The 20,206-nt window shown below is 35.6% G+C and overlaps 1 protein-coding gene across 3 annotated transcripts in view; it reads right to left on the bottom strand.

Annotated features, from left to right (window-relative positions):
- Window positions 1-807: 807 nt before the first annotated feature.
- LOC307169725 (SLAM family member 9-like) overlaps window positions 808-20,206 on the bottom strand; it is a 114,329-nt gene continuing 94,930 nt past the window's right edge. Inside the window, exons 1-7 of one of the 3 annotated variants that reach the window (XM_079890521.1) lie at window positions 6,092-6,452; window positions 3,418-3,759; window positions 3,055-3,155; window positions 2,859-2,901; window positions 2,379-2,489; window positions 2,224-2,291; window positions 813-1,676 (exon numbers count right to left, since the gene is read on the bottom strand). In XM_079890521.1, the coding sequence (XP_079746647.1) occupies window positions 1,626-1,676; window positions 2,224-2,291; window positions 2,379-2,489; window positions 2,859-2,901; window positions 3,055-3,155; window positions 3,418-3,759; window positions 6,092-6,134 (759 nt within the window). In that variant the 5' untranslated portion in view covers window positions 6,135-6,452 and the 3' untranslated portion in view covers window positions 813-1,625. Of the gene's footprint in view, window positions 1,677-2,223; window positions 2,292-2,378; window positions 2,490-2,858; window positions 3,156-3,417; window positions 3,760-6,091 lie in introns of those variants that run through there. The other 2 variants (XM_079890518.1, XM_079890520.1) reach the window with 2 other exon arrangements.

Raw genomic sequence — 20,206 nt, forward strand, 5'->3', positions numbered from 1 at the left:
TGCAGTTTGAATTAAAATAGTTTAACTCAAATTAAAGAAATCAAACACATAGAACATAGTTGAACTCAATTAATAAATGAAATTAAATTAAATCCACTTACAATTTGTGACACACACACACAGACAGAAGACGGCAGCGTTTGACATCATATTCAAAATGTCTCTGAAAGCAACACACTCCTCATAGTGCTGTGGTGTGATGAACAGCAGAAGTTCAGGAAATATCCAACTATACACTCCACTTTCTAAAACTCTCAAAGGAAAATGTAAAATCCTTCTAAATCCTGAACGAAGTAAAACACACTGAACAACTGCAAACGTCTAATAAGACACACAAAGGTTTGTCGAGTAAAAGGTTAAACTGACCTAAAAACAGACCAAAGGTTTTACCGCAGCTGTGAGCGTCAGAGCATGAAACCTGAAGTAAAAAACAGACAAGACAACAGATACTTTTCTGATTTTAGAGGTTTAAAATAATAAATAATGTGTATTTTAATACAGATGTGATCTCAAGGATCTTCAGTGTGTTTCTGCTTCTCTTGCATACAAAAAAAAAAAAAAAAAAACCTTCTGTGAAATCAACAGATCTTTAACCCACTGTAGAGTTAACACTGAAGCAACAGGATCACACAACCAAAAATAATGTCCGATGCTGGGATTCATAAAAAAATAATAAAAAATAAATACAATGACCTTGAATAGCCTTGCATGCACTATATGAAGGACACTGCATTACCCATCTCATCTCACCTCATCTCAGTGTGTCCAACTTCATACTTATAACTTTAGTGAAGACAAACACAATCAGTAGTGAAAGTTGAAGAAATGTTTATTTCACAGCAAATACACAAAACACAGCATACTGATTACAACACTGTTATAAAATACAGTACTGTACACTGAAAACTTTTGTAAAAAAAAAATAAAAAATAAAAAACACTTTAGCATGACATTACATCAGCCCACTGTTTAACATCACTTAATGGCATTGAAGCATTTAGTAGTGTGTCTATTTGCAAAATCTTCTTGCCTGGTGATTACATTACAACGTTTAATGTGTAAATACACACAGTTTGTACCATATACACTGACATGACAATAATAAAAATAATCTCAGATTACCATTATGAGATATTTTCCTCAGATCTTCCATCTTGTCATTAATGGAGAAATAAGCTTTTGCTCCTCAGGTTGTGCAGTTACAGTTATGTACAGTACCAGCAGAGACTATCTTGACCTTGATCCATGATAACCAGCAAATCCAGTGTGTGAGAATCTTGTAAGTCTCACTTACAGTCAGCAGAGGGAGCTCTTGGATAACTCATTATATTCAACAGGCTACTAAATGCATGTTGCTCTCATTACACATACTTCCTAAGCGAAATCTTCATGGTTGCATCTACTTTTCTGAGTTTACTTCTTTCTCTTTGTCCCTTTTTGTCCTAACTCTTGGAATAGGATAGTATCATGCTGTATAATAATACTAACAACTAAGCATGCAAACCAGCTCTGCTCGTGTCTAGACATGACTGAGTAATGGACTGAGTAATGAAGCATTGGTGTGCTTCAACATGCTCTGTCTGTACTTTAATAAGAGAGTTGTACAATAACAGACTGTGTGCTCATCATCTCAAAGCAACTCTTGAATACTCTGTCTGATCCCGGATATTTGTCTCCTGTAAGAAAAGAAAGAAAAGAAAGAAAAGAAAGGAAGTCAAGAGAGAGAACTGAACTACTATGCATGCTTAATGGAGATAGATGAAAGAGCAAATTCACAAAACAATATAAGCTATAAAGAAAATGTAGCACAAATGTTCCACAAAGGCTGTTAAAATGGGGAATTAAATACATTAGAGAATTCAATGCATCACTATCAATAGAATCCTACATCTAGTCAAGAGCTTCACTATCATGTAAGAACATGCACAGAATCCACAGAAGAACTGGACTAAAGCCGAATCACGCGTAATGCACCAACATCAGCATATCATTGAGGTTGGTGTGCGAACGCAAACCATGTTTATGGTAAAAAAAAAAATTTGATTACCTAGGCCACAAGCATCAACAAAATAAGAACAATTATTCATGACGTCTGAGTGTTAAATTATGCAACGTCATGCATATAAAAAGCAGCCACAAGCAGATATGCAAACAAACAATACTGACTCAGTGTTTTGCTACCAGCAGACAAAAAGATTTAGGTAAATAACAAAGGTATTTTACCGTATCTGAAGTTCTGTGTGTGGTAAATGTCGCATCAGTATAACAGACCTCTTCCTCGGTTGTCTGAGCTGTTTAATAATCAATTTAGAAATTTAGAAATTTGTTGGCACTACTTCTGCAAAAATTATACATCGCAACAAGTCGCTAATACTTGCCTTCTTCTTTTGCTCGTTTGTAGTTTTTACAGCAACAATAGATCAACACAACCCCCGCTATGACCACTAGCAATACAACAATTATTAGCGTGAGAAATAAATGACTTGATCCTGCAACAACAACAACAACAACAACAACAGCCATTACTGTAAGAACAAAGGGGACAAGCAACTTAAATGGATACAGGTGAAAACAATGGGTAACTATGGAAACAAATCAGCACTAGACACCATGGAAACAAATAAACATAACTAAAACACAGGAAACTCTAACTCAGAAATGACAAAAATAGAAAAACTTAAAAATCTCAAAGCAGAAAGGCAATAAGAAAATAGAATATATCCATCGAATGTATGTTGTAATGAGGAAAATGCCAATCAAATGCCTGCTGTGATTAGTAAAATGCTTGAATGTGTACATTGCATGTGAATGTGACTTCAAGTAAAATATGCAGAGTTTGTTGAATGTTGATGACACACCTGGACACGTCCGACAGAGATCAGTGATGTTGAGGTGTTTAGTCTGGTTGGTGAATGAATAAGACACGACACAGCTGTATGAATCATCCAGACACTGAATCTCCAGAGGTAGAGAGAGACTGATGCTGAGATCAGACACACTGATGCTGGACAATACACTGATTCCTTTGTACCAGGAGAGAGTCACATCACTCACATTCAACACTGAACACACCAGTGAACAATTCTGACTAGATGATCTTTCTGACACTGAAGGGTTTTGTGGAGAATCACTGATGACAGGAACAGTTAGAAGCGCTAAAAAAATAAAGACATTTGTTTTAGGAAGAATCAGTCATTAAGATGTCTCTAAAGATTCTCAATATAAAAATACCAATGCATCTTAATATGCTCTAAAACTAATACTATAACAAGGCATGAACAATGGCAACTTGACAGAAGTTTTTCGATATACAAAATAATAGACATTTTTCAAAATGTTCTTAAGAATAATGCAGATGCTAACAGCCTTCAATCATCCACATACAAGACCAAAATAAAGAATTTATGATTTACTCACCATATACAGCAATATTGAAACTCCTGTATTTGACCCCTTCATTGATGATCTGTAGTTTATAAAGTCCAGAGTGTAATTTGTTGATGTTTGTGATGGTCAGAGATCCTGTCTTCTCATCTATCTTTAATCTGCCTCTGAATCTCTTATTATTCTCTTTACTATCATGTATAGCGATGATCTGTTTATAGATTTCAGCGATACGAGTTTCTGAATTTTTAAGTCTAAATATCCACAGTATCAGATCATCTCTCTGTATTTCAGTAACATCAGTGTGTAAAGTGACAGTATCTCCCTCCATCACTGATATCGTCTCAGTTTCATCTGTATAAACACCAGACACACCTGGAACAAACCAGTCAGCACAACATAGTCACAGATTATTACATATCTTTCCATGGGCGTAGGTTTAGGGGGGGACGCTAGGTACTAGTCCCAATCAATATTTTGAGATGACAAATTTGTCCCCACCAATATTTAGCAAGCTCCTTTGAACTGCTATTTGGATCTTTGCGCTGCTATTTGGATCGATTCCAACGGCCAAAACAACGACAGTACAAGAAACGCCGTAATTTGATTGGCGGCGGTGTATCTGACAGGCTACACGCGCGGGCCGGGACTACTTTTGTGCTTGCACTGGCAGCGAGCGGGTGTGGGGTGTGTGTGTGTGTGTGTGTGTGTGTGTGTGTGCGCGCGCGCGCGCGTCGACAACTCCGACGGTAAGTTACCAGGGCTGTCTCTCTGCCACATACAAAGGCCAGAGTAAAACATTTTAATATTCCGTTTTTTGCCACTTTTTGTACTTTGTAGATAGATCAGCTATGCCACCCAAGAAGAAGAAAGGGGACATACGAAGCTTTTTCATAAAGCAGAGTGTAAGTAGGCAAAATAACTAGCCACACAAATAAACTAGCAGTAGTAGTGACTGACCAGGCTTTCAAATGCAGATTCTACTGTGGAAAATAGTATTGGTGATAGTATGTGTTACCCAGGATGTTGTTACAGTTAAACCTAGCAGCAGCAATCTTTCAACTAAGGTTAAGAGTATTGATTAGGCTGTGTATGGTGTATGGCATATGGTTGTTCAGCATTTCACATTCCCAGGTATTAACGTGACTGTGAGTATTTGTTTGAGGTACTGGAGAGTAAATAGTGTTTATGATAGAAAAAGATTATTATATTTATTTATTTAGATTTGTTTTGCTCCACAAGTTCTGAAAGTATTTCCTTGTGACAGTGTTTTTTGTTAGTGTAAATACTAATGTACATAATAATTTATGTTAATAAAACGTTTGGTTGTTCAGCATTACACAGTCTCAGGTTTTTATTTTTATTTTTTGAGAGTGCATTTGAGATTATACAGTTATACTAGCTCTTTAGGGACAGTATACAGGATGGTGTATTGGGGTCAGGATACAATATAATGAGATGAAGTAGATTCACTTCTGTATTGTGATATTCTGTATTGCCAACAGTCTGAAATCGCCATTAAAGCACTGGTATCTTACAACAAAAGAATTCCAGGGGGAGGGGGGGATGTCCCCACCAAAGCTGAGGCCAAACCTACGCCCTTGTATCTTTCAGAGTTTATTTGGAGAAAGACAAAATAAAACACCAGAATAATTTCTTAAACCTAAGATTTTAAACAAAGTACATAAAAGCCAAAGATACAACAACAACAAAAAAGCATAAAGCTTCATCCGGACATTACAATAAGCTGCACCCTAATGAAATAAGATCATCTTAGATCATCTTACCATTTCGTCCCCTTGGAATTATAAGGTTATATCTGACATTTTTGTCAAAATTTAGTTATTCACATATTCTTATTCTGCTGAACTAGTTCAACTGAGTGATGGGGAAATTAACAACTCCATTTAATTAAGTTGACCTAATGTGGTATTTTCATTGAATAAACTTAAATGTTTAAGTATAAAAATAGACTAAGTTCAAACTTTCCACTAGTTTATATTTTGTTGTTTACTTGTATTAAATAAATTATGAATCATTACATTACCAAACTTTACACAACATAGCTGAACTTCTAGAATGTATACTGAAATAACATCATATTAACATTTAATCAATAAAAAATATAAGTACAAAACATTCAATTAAAAAAAAAAAAATCAATTTGCGTCCAGTTAATCATCCCCAAAAAAATACGAGTCACCTTCACTGGTAAGTAAAGAAGTAGTTTCAAGAATTTTACATTATATATTATTAAATGTTTTAGAGGACCTTTTAGATCGCATAGGCCATACCAGGCAGTTTGTAATTGAAATATATGATATTTGTAAGGAAAAGAGTTAGAATTATCTAAATATTTGCAATTTTGGATGATTTTGTTATGCCCTTATAAGATTAGAAATTCACCTAAAATATCTGCACATGATCTGCACATTTTCTATAATATTTCTGAAAATGTTTATTGATATTGTTATAGTGTCCCATTTTAAGCAGGAAAAACAACACAAATATTTTTTCCCCCATTTATATTATATTGCGTAGCATATAAGATTAAAAGTGTAATTGACCATATCAGAACAATTAAAAGCAGCACTGTAAAGAACAACATATGTTTGTCGTCTAGGCTACGTGTTTGTCTGTAATCTACAAGAACTATTAGACAAGACTATTCAAGAACTAAAGACATAAACAAAAATGCGTAACTTACCCTCTAAAAGTAATGAGCAAAAAAATAAAGATGTGTAAACCATCTTCTTTAACAGCTCAAACAGTTTGTAAGCATAAAACGCAACATTATGCAACACTATAGTTGTCTACGTCTTTTCCATAGACGGTAAGAAAAGAAGTTCGCTTTTCTGATGGAAAAGAAAAAAGAAGCAGGCTAATACTTCGAGGAACTCAATTGTGCGCAAATTAAATATTTCAGAGCTGAATAAATTCCTGCGGTTAAAAACCGTTGTTTATTTCGTGGCAAAGAGCGCTCATTTACATGTTAACGGACCCTGTATTTTGTCAGACAATTCTTAGAGAACCTTTAGGTCAGAGTTATACTCCATTCAGCGTAGATCTGAATAACAGTCTGAGATGCGCTTTGCCTGAAATGTAGGCGGAGATTCTGCAGTCAGGGGAGGAGTGAAACAAGTGCAGGAAAGACGGACAAGTTCTGCCTTCTCACAGTGGATCAGACCTCCATTAAAGGCAGTCAGATATCGCTGCTAATGTTGTCAATACGCTGAATGTAATTTATGTTCTGTTGCTTTTATATAAAAAAAATATGTCGAACAAGACAAGTATTTAATTACATTCGAAAGACATGTTTGTCAATCATTTTTACCTAAATACAGACATATATATAGCCTATATATATATATATATAGAGAGAGAGAGAGAGAGAGAGAGAGAGAGAGAGAGACTATTTTTAGAAATATGACAACTATACTTAACATACAGAGATAGCACTGCCAGAGAGTTTGGAAATATCCGCACATAATTTATACACATAAAACAGAATATCAGAGTTTTAAAGTCAAACCTTTTAAAAGAGATCAATAAATCACTTTTTTTTTTTAAACCAAAGTATTAAGCTTTGTCACCAGAAAGTCGTTTCTCATCCTGCTTTAAAGCCGGGTGCACACTGTACGATTTAGGCCATGATTTAGCCGTCTGAGACAAATTTAGCAAATCCTAAAACATTAGGATTGTTTAGATCCTGATCCTATGCTAAAATCAGTTGTGTGCCATTTGCATCAGACGTTCAGTCAGCAGTGGGCGTGATGTCTGAGACTGAGACTATGCGTACCCTGATATCAGCAACGGTTTGACTTTCAGAGTTGCCAAATCCATGTATTATGCAAGACTTTGGGCTTATTTTTTCAAGAAGTTGCTTATAGAAATGAATTGAGATAATTAAAATTGGCCAATTTGTAAATCAATCAAATATTTGATATTCTTAAAGGTAGGATTGACAATTTCAGTTAGAGACCCAGGACCTGAAGTGATGAAAGAAGACCTGGAGCCATAATTATAACAACTTGAAGAAAAAGTTTACTGAAAAATAGTTTGCAGTTTCATCAGCAGAAGCCAGCTTCAGGACTCTCGAGGAGTTCATAGGCCGTCTGCATACATTCCATTTACATCCACAATTATACCTTAAGTCGTCACTACAGGTTAAATAATTGGCTAGAGTAGATAAACAATGAATTTCACACATGAACAGAGATAGTCAGAAGCACATCTGCATCGAGTATGCTGACACCAAAGCCTCTGACTTAGTAAACTTACACCGGACTGACATCCTAGACGCCAGATTGTCGAGCACAACAAGTCATCTCTTCTCCCCAAGGTGTAAGGTGTTCACCTCAGACAGGATGAACAGCTTCTCTAAGGTTGAAGTTGGTTGAGCAAGAGCTCTAATCAAACACTATCCACACTAAACACTATAGAAAGTATAAGTTGTACTTTTCTTTCAGTGAGAAGTACAGACAATTGTGTGCTCTCAAAAAAATATGGAGAGCATACATTTCATTAAAGGGATACTTCAGGATTTAGCATTAAGCTTTGTATCAGTAGAAAACCTGTAGTATTTTAAAATTACCATGCTTTCCTCCCTCATTTCCCCTGAGACGAGAGATTTATGTATTTTTTTGTCTGGAAAAAATCGTCCGATGACGCAAAAATCGTCATTTTGCGTCATCGGAAGATTTTTTGGCCAGAGGCTAAAGACTATACAGCCAGTAGGAGGAGCTGTCCCGCATGTTTTCAACCCGCCCATAGAGGGTGGGATCTCACTCACAGAATGTACACACAGTGTCAGCCATCTTTTATTTGGAAGCTAAGCTAACTTCTTATCCTATGGAGAAAGCTGAGTAGTAGGGGTTACCATACATCCTCGTCCAAAATGTCTGGGATTCGGCTTTTGCTTTCCGCAGTCGTCATTCATTGTTTACATGCACACCTTTTGTTTCAATCTAACTGAATTCATAGACAGTAACTAACCCATAGACAGTAAAAGAAATGGACACAGCGACCCCATTGGATTCAACGGAGAAAATCGTTAGCCTAATTTTACAAAAACTGCTTCTACGGGGCCATAAAATACAAGGTAATGGAGCCTTTTATACATTTTTGTGTTTCTTTAGAAATAAATAATGGATAAATGGAGTCTTTAAACGCCTCAGATGTAAAGTTATTCACTGTCAAAGTGACGCCAAAATGAATGGGAATCAATTGAATGCTAACAGCAGGTGAGGGTCTGCTAATCAATGGCGGCGCCCAGGGAAGCTTACATTTTTTATGAAACATTGCCCCCCTGCTCTAACCGGTAGGCGTGGCTTGGGAGTGGCCTCCTAGGGCAGCGAAGCAAGTGCATTCTGGGAGTTGTTGTCTTTCATCCACATTCTAGAAGGCTCCAAATTCAAAAACAATTTCACATTTCTACTACATAAATGACCCAATTTAAATACACATTCATTTTTCCAGAGGTGAAGTATCCCTTTAAGCAGACTACATAAAATCTCATAAACTTGAAGTCATTCAAATAATTTAATATTTAGAAGTATAAAAATTGATTAATAACTTACTAAAAACCACCCAAAAGATATACATTGAAGCGGCAATGGATTGCAGAATCCAACCCTTCACAAGTTAGCATTAATAGCATGAGATCCCACCCTCCCTTCAAAATATCTCCAAAGCCATGCCATCTTCAGAACACATGAACTCACACAGCAGAGTCTGCAAAGTGTCACAAGGTTAAATTACACGAGGTTAAATTACCTCATGTCTCAAACAACATAACATTACAATAATAATGGGTGCACGGAGGTAATGAAATACATATGTTGGCAGGCAGGTAGGACAACCTTTCATTGCATTTTTTGGTCCTGAGATTTCCACAAAAAATATATGTACATGTTTTTATATTTAGACGACTTCTATTATTGATTGCTATCAGGAGTTTCAACCAGTATAACGAAAAGTGTTTATAATAGATTGCCCTCCTACCTCTATTGCTGCTCAGATGGTCTCCATTACGAACGGCTCAGTTTGTTGTTAGGGTGACAGTCTTAAATATTACATTGGTTTGCCTCAGCAGTCTAACAGCGCTCGTCAATCACAAATGATGGCCAACCAAAACTAATTGAAATGGCGGGTTTACTATTCACAGGGCGTTTCCCAATTTTGGGGCGTTTTTCAACCTCTTTGCCTAATTTGCTAAATTCGAGTGGGAGAGATTTCCTACATATGAATGCAAGGGATTTGCTGTAAACTAGCAGTTATTTAACGTTTCATTTGTGTGAACTGAATTCTGAAAGTGATTCCAGTGATATGGTTCCTCTGTGTTATCATTATACAGTAGTTGTAGTGTTTCGGCTAATCTTTTCCATTTAAAAGGATTTTTTAAAACTAAATTTTTATCGTTATCCTTATAGTTATCATCCTTGATGTGAACGGGTCTTTGGTGTTTATAGTACGAAATGCAGTGAGCTTAATGAACGCAGTTCACACAGAATGCTTTTTTTAATCTTAGAAACACGTTGCACGCAGCGCATTGAATGGAATGAAAAAACGTGCAGTTTAGTCCACGTGAAAGATGAAGCTCATGACCGGCAAAGCCGATTTGGCTCTTATAAACGTTGTATTTATATTTTCAACATTAGTTTGCTGCCAGGCTGTTTACTCTGATGTTAAAGTTGAGGGACAAACCGTCCTGTTCTTTAACCCACCAAACCACCCACCCACTCTCTACGGATGTACCCTATACAATCAGTAGCCTTAGGTAAGACCACAGAACATCTCACTTTGACTCAGTAACTTAGCTAGAAAGTGCCACTGTGCACGAAAAGCATCTTTATTTTGATCACTGCAAAAAAAAAAAAAAAAGTACAGTGTTCAAGAAATGTGCAACACAAAATGCACAAAACTGAGAAATTGCATTGCAGAGTACTGAAACTAACTTTACATTTGCACACTGAATTTAAGTATATTTATTCCATTTGTGACGTACAGCTGTTTTTGTCCATACATAGAAAGTAAATGGGATCCAAAACTTTAACCACTTTTGACTTTAATTGTACGGATTGTACACAGAGTCATTTATGTAAATATCTTCTGATTAAGAATATTAGGATTCTTATTAAGATTACATGAAAGTAATGTTCATTTTTTAGTGAAATGTACCTGTAAGAGAATGGAAAAAATTGTCTGTGTTGCGAGACTGGCATTTCCTCCATCTCTCACTTTCAAACCACATCCTGTGAGACTCACGTAATGAAAAACCAAGAAAAACCATAATCTTATCAGATTCTCAAAAAATGTTGTCTTTACAAAAACACATACAACAATAAATTACACCTTAGTTTTTATACTTGCATTAAACAAAATCGAAACAATGAAAACAATGAGTAAAATACAAAAATAGTCAATTTTAAAGTGTAGAAGAAAGATAACCTCTTGTTTAACATGCATTTGACATTTAAATATTGAAATAATAAATAATATAAACCGTTTTGTATTAAAAACAGGTTAGGTTATATAATAATGCCTTGGGAAATATGTTTTGATATATTTTGAGTAAGACTGAACAAGCAATAAAATAAGCTGAAAAATAACAAAAATAAAATCAAGGTATTTTATTTGGGCATTTTTATGGAAATATTATTTGTTGGTATGCTAAACTCAAAAACTCATGTTTTTAAATTTACACAAATTAGCTGTATGTCAAATACTGAATAGACACCATGAATTAGTAACTAGACATTAATGGAAATGGCCCGAGGTCAATTCCTATTTTTTACAGTCTATGGTCAATTCATACTATGAATACTGAGTTTGGAGTCAAGAAACCCCTCCTCTGCTGTTACTAAAAATGTGCCAAAAAAAACAACAAGTTTATCAGTCAGTTATTGCAGTTATTAAACAGACGGTTGGGGTGGAGTTAACACAAGGTAAAGTAAACACTTAAGCTAAATCAAATAAAAAACATGCAAATTCAACGACTTTTATAATCTACCTAACATGCAAATACAACGACTTTTATGATCTACCTAAAATTTTGGTTTCCCAGGTTAAAAGCACAATAAAAATTGCTATGCAAATTTAGCTCAGTTAAACTAAAGCAAAGTTATGCAAAACAACCATAAAAAAAAATGCATGTCATAAAATATAAATCTACAATCTAAACAAAAAAGTGACTAACCTTTAACCATGACATTTGTTGTAAAACCATGACAATATACATGATGATCATTTTTTTATTATTATTTTTTATTCATAATGACATAGGCAATGTGAATGCATGACTAGCCTACTTCTTCCTCATTCACACTCTGGACTACATTTCCCATGTTCCCAGACATGAAATGTTCAGTTTTCAGATAGTAAAATTCACATATTAAAGTGAATTAAATGTAATAATAATAAGTAGTTGTTAATGGTGGTCTAATTATTTTATGGTTTTATACTGTGCTTATATGGCAGAAAATATGGTCATGCAATATGTGTTAGTAAATGGACTTGAACTTCCATAAACCCGTCGAATAGTGGTCTGGGTTCAAACATTCCGACATGCAAAAGTGCAGCATTCACGTGACGTGACGTGACGTGACTGGAAAGAAAGCGAAGCTTCATTGATCACGTGTTTCTGAAAACAATACTCATGAGAAATTGCTCTGCGTCTCGATAAGCACGCATTAAAGCTTCAGTGTCACATGTAACATCACTATCTTCAGCGTCTCCAGTTCCTCTACCTGTGTGTATTATAAGATTACCTTACCGCCATCAAGTCGAGGTATGTGTATCCTTGGTCATCTCCCTCCCCATCAACATCCCCGATCTCCATCAAACTGCAAAAAGAGTAGGCTAACCAAATGTCAACAGAACATAAGCGCCTCAGTTGCACCAATTGGAAACAATTCTAATCTGTTATTAATTCTTTTCATTAAAATATTACTCTTCCGTAGTGATTGAAAGTTCAAGAGGAGCTATAATCTAATCGTGCCAAGTTCAATTGATTCAAAGTTTCAAAAGCTTTGTTTATCTTGAAGAGTTCAGGAACAGCACATAACGGAATTAAAGTCCAACTGAAATCAAAATAGACCCTATTTACTTTGTTAGTGCATATTACTAGTCTTGTGGTGAAAAATTAATCTGTGCAAGTTAATACACATAAAAAAATTGTTTTCCGTGGTAATCTTTAATCAAAATCTGAAAAGTTACTTCCGGTCTGGAATGGCGTTCCTTCTCTGATGATGTAGGTTTGACGGCTTGGGTTGGGAAACGCTTAACCACTCCCCTCAAACCGTTAGTCTGATGAGCAGAGATGGAGAGGAGGAGCGCTAGAGTAAAACCCTGCCCTCTGTTCAATATTCCTTTTCACTGGGAAATACGTCACAACACTGGAGAAAAGACGTTTGCAACTTCCGGTTCACGCGGACTTTAAAATGATTCACTGTGGCTCGAAACCATGGGGGCAGCATTCCGGAAAACATTGAAGCTTCCCCGGGTGCCGCCATTGATTAGCAGACCATCACCTGCTGTTAGCATTCCATTGACTCCCATTCATTTTGGCGTCACTTTGACAGCGAATAACTTTACATCTGAGGCGTTTAAAGACTCCATTTGTCCATTTTTTATTTCTAAAGAAACATGAAAATGTATAAAAGGCTCCATTACCTTGTATCTTACGTTATGGCCCCGTAGAAGCTGTTTTTGTAAAAATAGGCTAACGATTGCGTCATACCCTGCGACTCTCTGTCGCACAGTAGAGAAATTACCGTATGGACAGGAGGAGAAGCTCGTGGGCAATCGGGGGGACGTGGAGGCAAAATGACAAAATAATTAATCGGAATACTTAGCAAAAGTTTCTCCTGCTCCTAGCTCATGGACACCTCCTACTCACACTCTCCGCCTCTGCAAGATTCGGAAGGGAATGATTCAGATTTCTCTTGGCACAGCTACTAGGAGACAGACGGGTTGCTCACGTCACATCTACGTCATCAAGCTCAGTTTGAGTCTGCGCAGTACGCTCGACCATCAGGAAGTGAGTGCTTCTAATTGACTTCACTTTTCTCAGTTGAAACCTATGGGGTCGCTGTGTCCAGTTTATATACTGTCTATGCTCGAAACGCCACACGCTGGTGACCTCTACTGGACAAACAGTGTAAATGCAACGAAAACTCAGCCAAAACATCCATTACAACTTTTACAAACCAAATGCAAATGTTTTATTGAAATGTAATATATTAAATGTAATTTACAAATCACTTAATAAAATTAAATGTCTGTATAGTAGGTGTTATAGATATAACCATTGACATTTCAGCACGTTTCGAAACATTTTTATTAACTGAAATCACGTCGAAATCACTGATTCGAAACAAATGATTTGCAAACGTTTCGATGCTTTAGTAAGTAGGCTATTGGCGTTTCGAAAGTGCCAATTTGATAGACTAGTTGTTATTAGAGGTATTTTTAACGTGACTCGCATTCAAAACTGAACACAGCAGCACACAATTTAGACACGGATTCTCTTAATAATGATGAACAACATTGTTTTGCGCAGACAAAAACATTAGGAAAATAACCTGTTTATTAATTTAAGTCAACACGTCCATAGGCTATTGATACTACATTTTTTAAAGATTGTTGATCATTGAAGTCCAATAAATGTACAAACATATATTTAGCACGTTTTATAAAACGGTTATTTCCAATCCTTGATTCTGATTGGTCAATAGCTGTTTTATTCAAGTTAAACACGGCTATGACCGCTTCACCCAACGGTTCTATGTATTAGGCTACTAGGCCTACAACACCCCAAGCAACCACTCTTAGCAATTTAAACATATGTTTGATCTCATTGATATTGTTCATTGAAGCTAGAGGAGAGTATTGTGAGAGATCGAGTAAGCGAGTGTAGGCTACTTGCATTTACAGTAGATATGGCATTTTCCTCCAGGTCAGTCCTATATTCATAATAAAAAATAAAAAAGTCAGTTTGAATGTCCTCTGCGATATCTTGTCCTTTTAACAGTTAAGGGGTTTGCCCGTGCCCTAGGCATTTGTCAGTTGCGTCTTACTTTTCCGTGTTCACAAGTTTGGGTCCTTTCAATGTAAAAGTCTTCTCTACTGGCAGACTCACTCATAAACAGTTTTTGCCGCCATCTAATGGCGAAATAATGTAAGCTGACAATTGAAACAATGTGAATGTGCATAAATCAAACATGATATACATGATAATGGAAATTAAAAATTATAAACACACTAAATTATATAAAAGAGGGTATCAAATGCATAAACAATAACAATACTTGTTTTGTATTTTCCAATTAATTTAATCTGTTTTAATTTAGTAAATTTGTTAAAAATTATAAATCATATTATAATCAACATAGACAGTAACAATGAATCTCTTGTATGAAATTCCTCTGTTGCTGATGATCTGTAGTTTATAAAGTCCGGTGTGTTCAGATCTGATGTTTCTGATGGTCAGAGATCCAGTGTGACTATCCCTCTGGAGTCTGTATTTGAATTTCACATTACTGTTATGAATATTAATGATCTGAGTGATGATCAGTGACTGGTGTCAGATCTGAAGACGGTAGATGATCTCTGTGTATTCTGACATGCTTTCCTGATCTACAAACACACACACATGGAGATTGTCAGTGTTTTTAACATTAATATATGATATTTCATCAGGTGACATTTCACACTGATAAATATCATCAGATTTGATGAGACGAGTGACGTGTATGCAATTTCCAGTGAAAACCATCCTGTCAGGTCTATAATATAAACACTTCACCTACCAGAGTAACAAAACATGTTAAGAAAAAAGAAAAGTTAAATAGTGCAGCTTTAAGTAACATCAGTATGTTCCGTGGTTTCCTGCCATCTATTAATGTGATATTAATGTAATGCCATATGGTGAACTTTGTCAGTTGTTGGTAATACTAACCTTTAACTTTTTGTTGCGCTCGACTGAATTTCCTGGAGCAACATATGAGTATAACAGCAGACGTGAACACCAACAGACACACACTGATTATTATCAGAATAAAATATGAACGCCTGCTCTTTTCTGCAATGATCATATAGAGAGAAAAACTTTCAGTCTTTCCGTTATGAATTCAGACACAAAAAGCTGAGTAAAGTAAATAAATAGAAAATATCAGTCCTACAAACAGATTAGAAATTTTGTTGCTGACATACCTGCACATGTGTAACAGAGTCGACTGATGTCCAGATGTGTGGTCTGGTTTCTGATGGGATTGTAGATCACACAGCTGTAAGTGTTGTTATCCTGATATTCCACCTCCAGAGGTAGAGAGAGACTGACGCTGAGATCAGACACACTGATGCTGGACAATACACTGATTCCTTTGTACCAGGAGAGAGTCACATCACTCACATTCAACACTGAACACACCAGTGAACATCTGGACTCTGATGATCTTAATGATGAACAGTTTGAAGAGTCTCTGGTGATGATGGGAATGGGAAGAGGAGCTGGAAAACACGAAGAAGAGATGTATTACTATAAATCAAATATATATATATATTATTGATGAAGTATCAGAAGATTTTTAATAATTGCAGATCAATAAATGAAAAAAATATACACAGATGTGCCACAATAACTTCAACAAGATACTAAAAAAGATAATCGGATGATAATGTTATTTTCATAGTTATATTGTTTTGTAAAGTTTGGTGAATGTTTCTACCAGAAAAACCCAATAGTAACACAAGGAGTCGAGTTTCCTGATGCATTTCATATTCTCACTTTCTAAAACACTATCACATTAAAATAATTCAACTTTCAATTTTTTAATTAAACAATAAAAATACGACAAAATAACATAACATAATTTATTTTGTAGTTCCCTATAACCAAAAAATAAAAATGATCATCGGTCATATTTTACTGTCTTTGCCGAACATTAAACACATACTTCAGAGAAAAAGTTCAATATTATTCACTTTACTCACCGTATACATCAACACTGAATCTCTTGTATGAATTTCCTCTACTGCTGAGGATCTGTAGTTTATAAAGTCCAGTGTGTTCAGATCTGATGTTTCTGATTGTCAGAGATCCAGTTTGATTGTCCATCTGGAGTTTTTTCTCAAATATCATATCAGTGTCATCCATATAGATGTTCTGTCTGTGGATTTCAGCAATACGAGTGTCTTGAGGTCCAAACATCCACAATATCTGATCATCTCTCTGTACTTTAATATCAGAGTTTAGAGTGACAGAATCTCCCTCAGTCACTGACACTGACTTCACTGCATCTGTACCAGCGCCAAACACACCTGAAACAAGAATATATCATTATCAGACAGAGACTTTATATAATCTCATTTCCTGTTTAATCATGCACTTATAAAAGATAAAACATTTTGATCTCTTGTAAAAATGTATTTGTGTTTAAATAAATGATCTACTGCTGTTAAGAGTTTCTCACCGCTCAGAACAAACAGGATCAGAACACACAGATGAGAAGACATCATGACAGAAACAAACGTCTCTTCAGACACAGAAGAGCAACTTCCTGATTAAAGAGTTCAGCTACTTCCAAAGTCTAAACTGCTAAATCAAAAGCCAACTGGTTTTAGTAGTCATCTCTGTCTCGCTCTCCGGATAAAGTTCAGTGTATTCTTTATCTTCCTCTTCCTCTTAAAGGAAGAGAAACTCTCACTGTTTATTTCATGAACAAATGTTTCATCACAACATCATTCTGGATTCCTCTTCATCAGAAAACTCTCATTTCATGTAGTTTCTATGTCTAAGAGGTTCTCAGAAGGTTTGTTTGTGGTTGTGAGAATAATGCTCGTCTCACACTCTCACGAACACAAATAGACATTATTAACTGAACATCCGGCCAGCTCATTAAACCACAAGCCTTCAGTTCAAACACATTTACTGAGCTAAATAACACAAGAGCGGACTCTAAAACATGTGCTGGATCACACACTATAATAATAAATGTCTTTCAAATGTTTCAAATAAGTGATTGAAATACTGATTGGCTGAACATTAAATAACATTCAATTAAATAATTATATATATTTAAAAAAAACACACACACACACATGAGAAATAAAAAGATTATTGATTTAATTTAGTGTCTATGACACATTTCTAGTACAATTATAGTCGGCAGATTCATCTATTGGCACCAAATTACATGATGAACACATTTCATTTCATTATATCATTTGACATTTTTATGTTAATTCATTAATCTTGTAACCTAAAGACCTTGTTAAACTGCATGATGGTTTTGGTGAAATCAGTGTTGAATGAGGAATTATGATCAGTGACTGGTGTCAGATCCGAGATGATCTGTGTGTTTTCTGACAGGCTCTTCTGATCCACACACACACACACACACACACACACACACACACACACACACACACACACACACACACACACACACACACACACACACACACACACACACACACACACTACTGCTTTAACCTTTGAATATATTTAAAAATTTACTGCAGTCTAAAATGAATGAATCATGTTGCTGTTTTACTTAATTTATTGATTTATGATGAATGTTGTGCTTTGACTGTCTAGAATGTTTTATATGTGTCATATGTTTGTAAATGTGTGACTTGTAGTATGGCCATCTTGGCCAGGACTCCCTGGAGGAAGAGATTTCTTTTAATCTCAATGGGACCTTCCTGGAAAAATAAAGGATAATAATAATAATAATAATAACATCGACACAAGAGAATAAACCTCATTCATTGAGCTCAGAGAGCAAGAACGTCAAAAGACATTTGAAGACTGATGGTCATTCATTGCTATTGTGACTCTGACCTCTGCTGGTGGAAGATTTCTAGTGGCTTCAACAAGAGCTAATCATATTCACTGAATAAGTTTCAGCTCTTTTTTACTCTTTGCTCCAATATAAGATGGGAAAATCACAATAACGTAATCAGTACAGAGAGAATGTTTCAGAACAAGAGTTTATTTCCCGTCAAATAAATAAACATACCTAGCCTGGATGCCAGCCGAACTATACATTCATTCACCTGAACTGGGTTTGTCACAATAAATTACTCCTAAACTAGAGATATTTATTCAGATGTTACTGGCGGTTATCATATTTTATTTGAAGGATATTGTCTTTTGTAAAGCTCAGGAGTGAAATTATTCAGTCAAAGGCCCTTTTTTTAAAACTCGTGAAAAATGTTTGTTTTTTCGTCCCACAGACAGTTCAATCTCTTCAGTGAAGTTCTTTAACCACAGTTTTTTCACTCCCACGGCTTGTTTATAAAGTCCAGTGTTACGGCCCTGTCTTCTACTTTCTACCTGTTGGGGGCAGTATGACATCAGAATGTGTCTTCTTTCTTTCTTTTTTCTTTTTTTGCCAAAATAAAATAAAAAAATCTTTGGAATACATCACTTAACATTTATTTAACCATAGAAAAAGTGCATTTCTTACTGAAGTTAATTTTTTATCTCTGTTTTGTGTGTGTGTGTGTGTGTGTGTGTGTGTGTGTTTATTTAAAATGAGACAAATCTGATATTATTTTGATCTTATATCTGTTATTTAACAGTTTTAACAGTTCTTTAATGCTGATCAACCAGCAGAAGGCACTAGCAGGGTTTAAATCCCAGTTGTGCAGCTGGGGCATGTTGTCACACGGCGTTACAATGAGCCCCTATTAGAAATATGCTATTCTTTTATATACTTTTATGAACTCTATTGAGAAACCAGAAAAGGTGAATAAAGACTGCGAGTCAATGTTCAGAAATGATTAATTATTATTATGTATAGCTGTGTTTTCCGGTGTGTTCATTGTCAAACTCAAAAAATAGTGTATTTTTGATTATTAAAAAATGCCATTATTTTATAGGCCTATGAAAAAGTTAATAACTGTATTTTATTGACAAATTATTTAAGTTTGTCTTGTATATATATATTTTTTATTAGATCAGATAGCATTTTAAGCTGTCATATGATCATGTTACAATGTACCCCTATGGGGCATGTTGTCACATTTCACTTTCATTCTTTCGGGGTAAATCAAGAAAAAAGTATGCACTGAACAAAACCACATAATTGTACTAGATGTGTGAAATTAATGCAGGAGAAAAAAAAAATACTCTGAACCCTAAGTAGGTTTACACAAACTTGTGGTTGTGCCCCGCTCTCTCCTAAAAAAGTTTGTAGTAATCTGCTCAAAAATGCTTTATCTCTTTGGAATTTAGTTCTCCCAATAGTCTTTTCATTATAGTCTTCAACCATTATTTTCTTTTTATCCCCTAGACGTGCTCTTATGTTTTTTAAATAAATAATTTTCTACATAAATAAATAATCTTGTAATTCAAACAATTCTTTTGCATATGTGATCCTTTTTATGTGGCGGTCTGGAATGACCCGTGACACCATTGTGTTCAGATCTGATGTTTCTGATGGTCAGAGATCCAGTTTGATTGTCTATCTGGAGTTTTCTCTGAATCGGCCATCATTGCTGACAAAAGTTATGTTTATTTGGCCCATTTTAATGATTTCATTTGAATGATTTCAGTATCTTGAGGTCCAAATTTCCACAGTATCAGGTCACCATAAGTCTGCAGAGTGTCCACGGCTCCACTTGAAGGAGAGTCAAGCTGTACAGGTGCGCCTCCCAGAGAATGGGGTGTTCCCAGGTTGGAAAAGAGTCAAACTTCTCAGTACAAGCAAGCTTGTCATATCATGCAGGAAAACCACCAGGCATGAAAATGTATTTCAGGTCTAGACAAGATTTTATGCTTTTTTGGCAGTTCTTGTGGGATGAAGAAGCTGTT

Source organism: Squalius cephalus (genome assembly GCF_949319135.1).
Source record: "Squalius cephalus genome assembly, chromosome: 13".
In the NCBI taxonomy this organism is placed as follows: Eukaryota; Metazoa; Chordata; class Actinopteri; order Cypriniformes; family Leuciscidae; genus Squalius; species Squalius cephalus.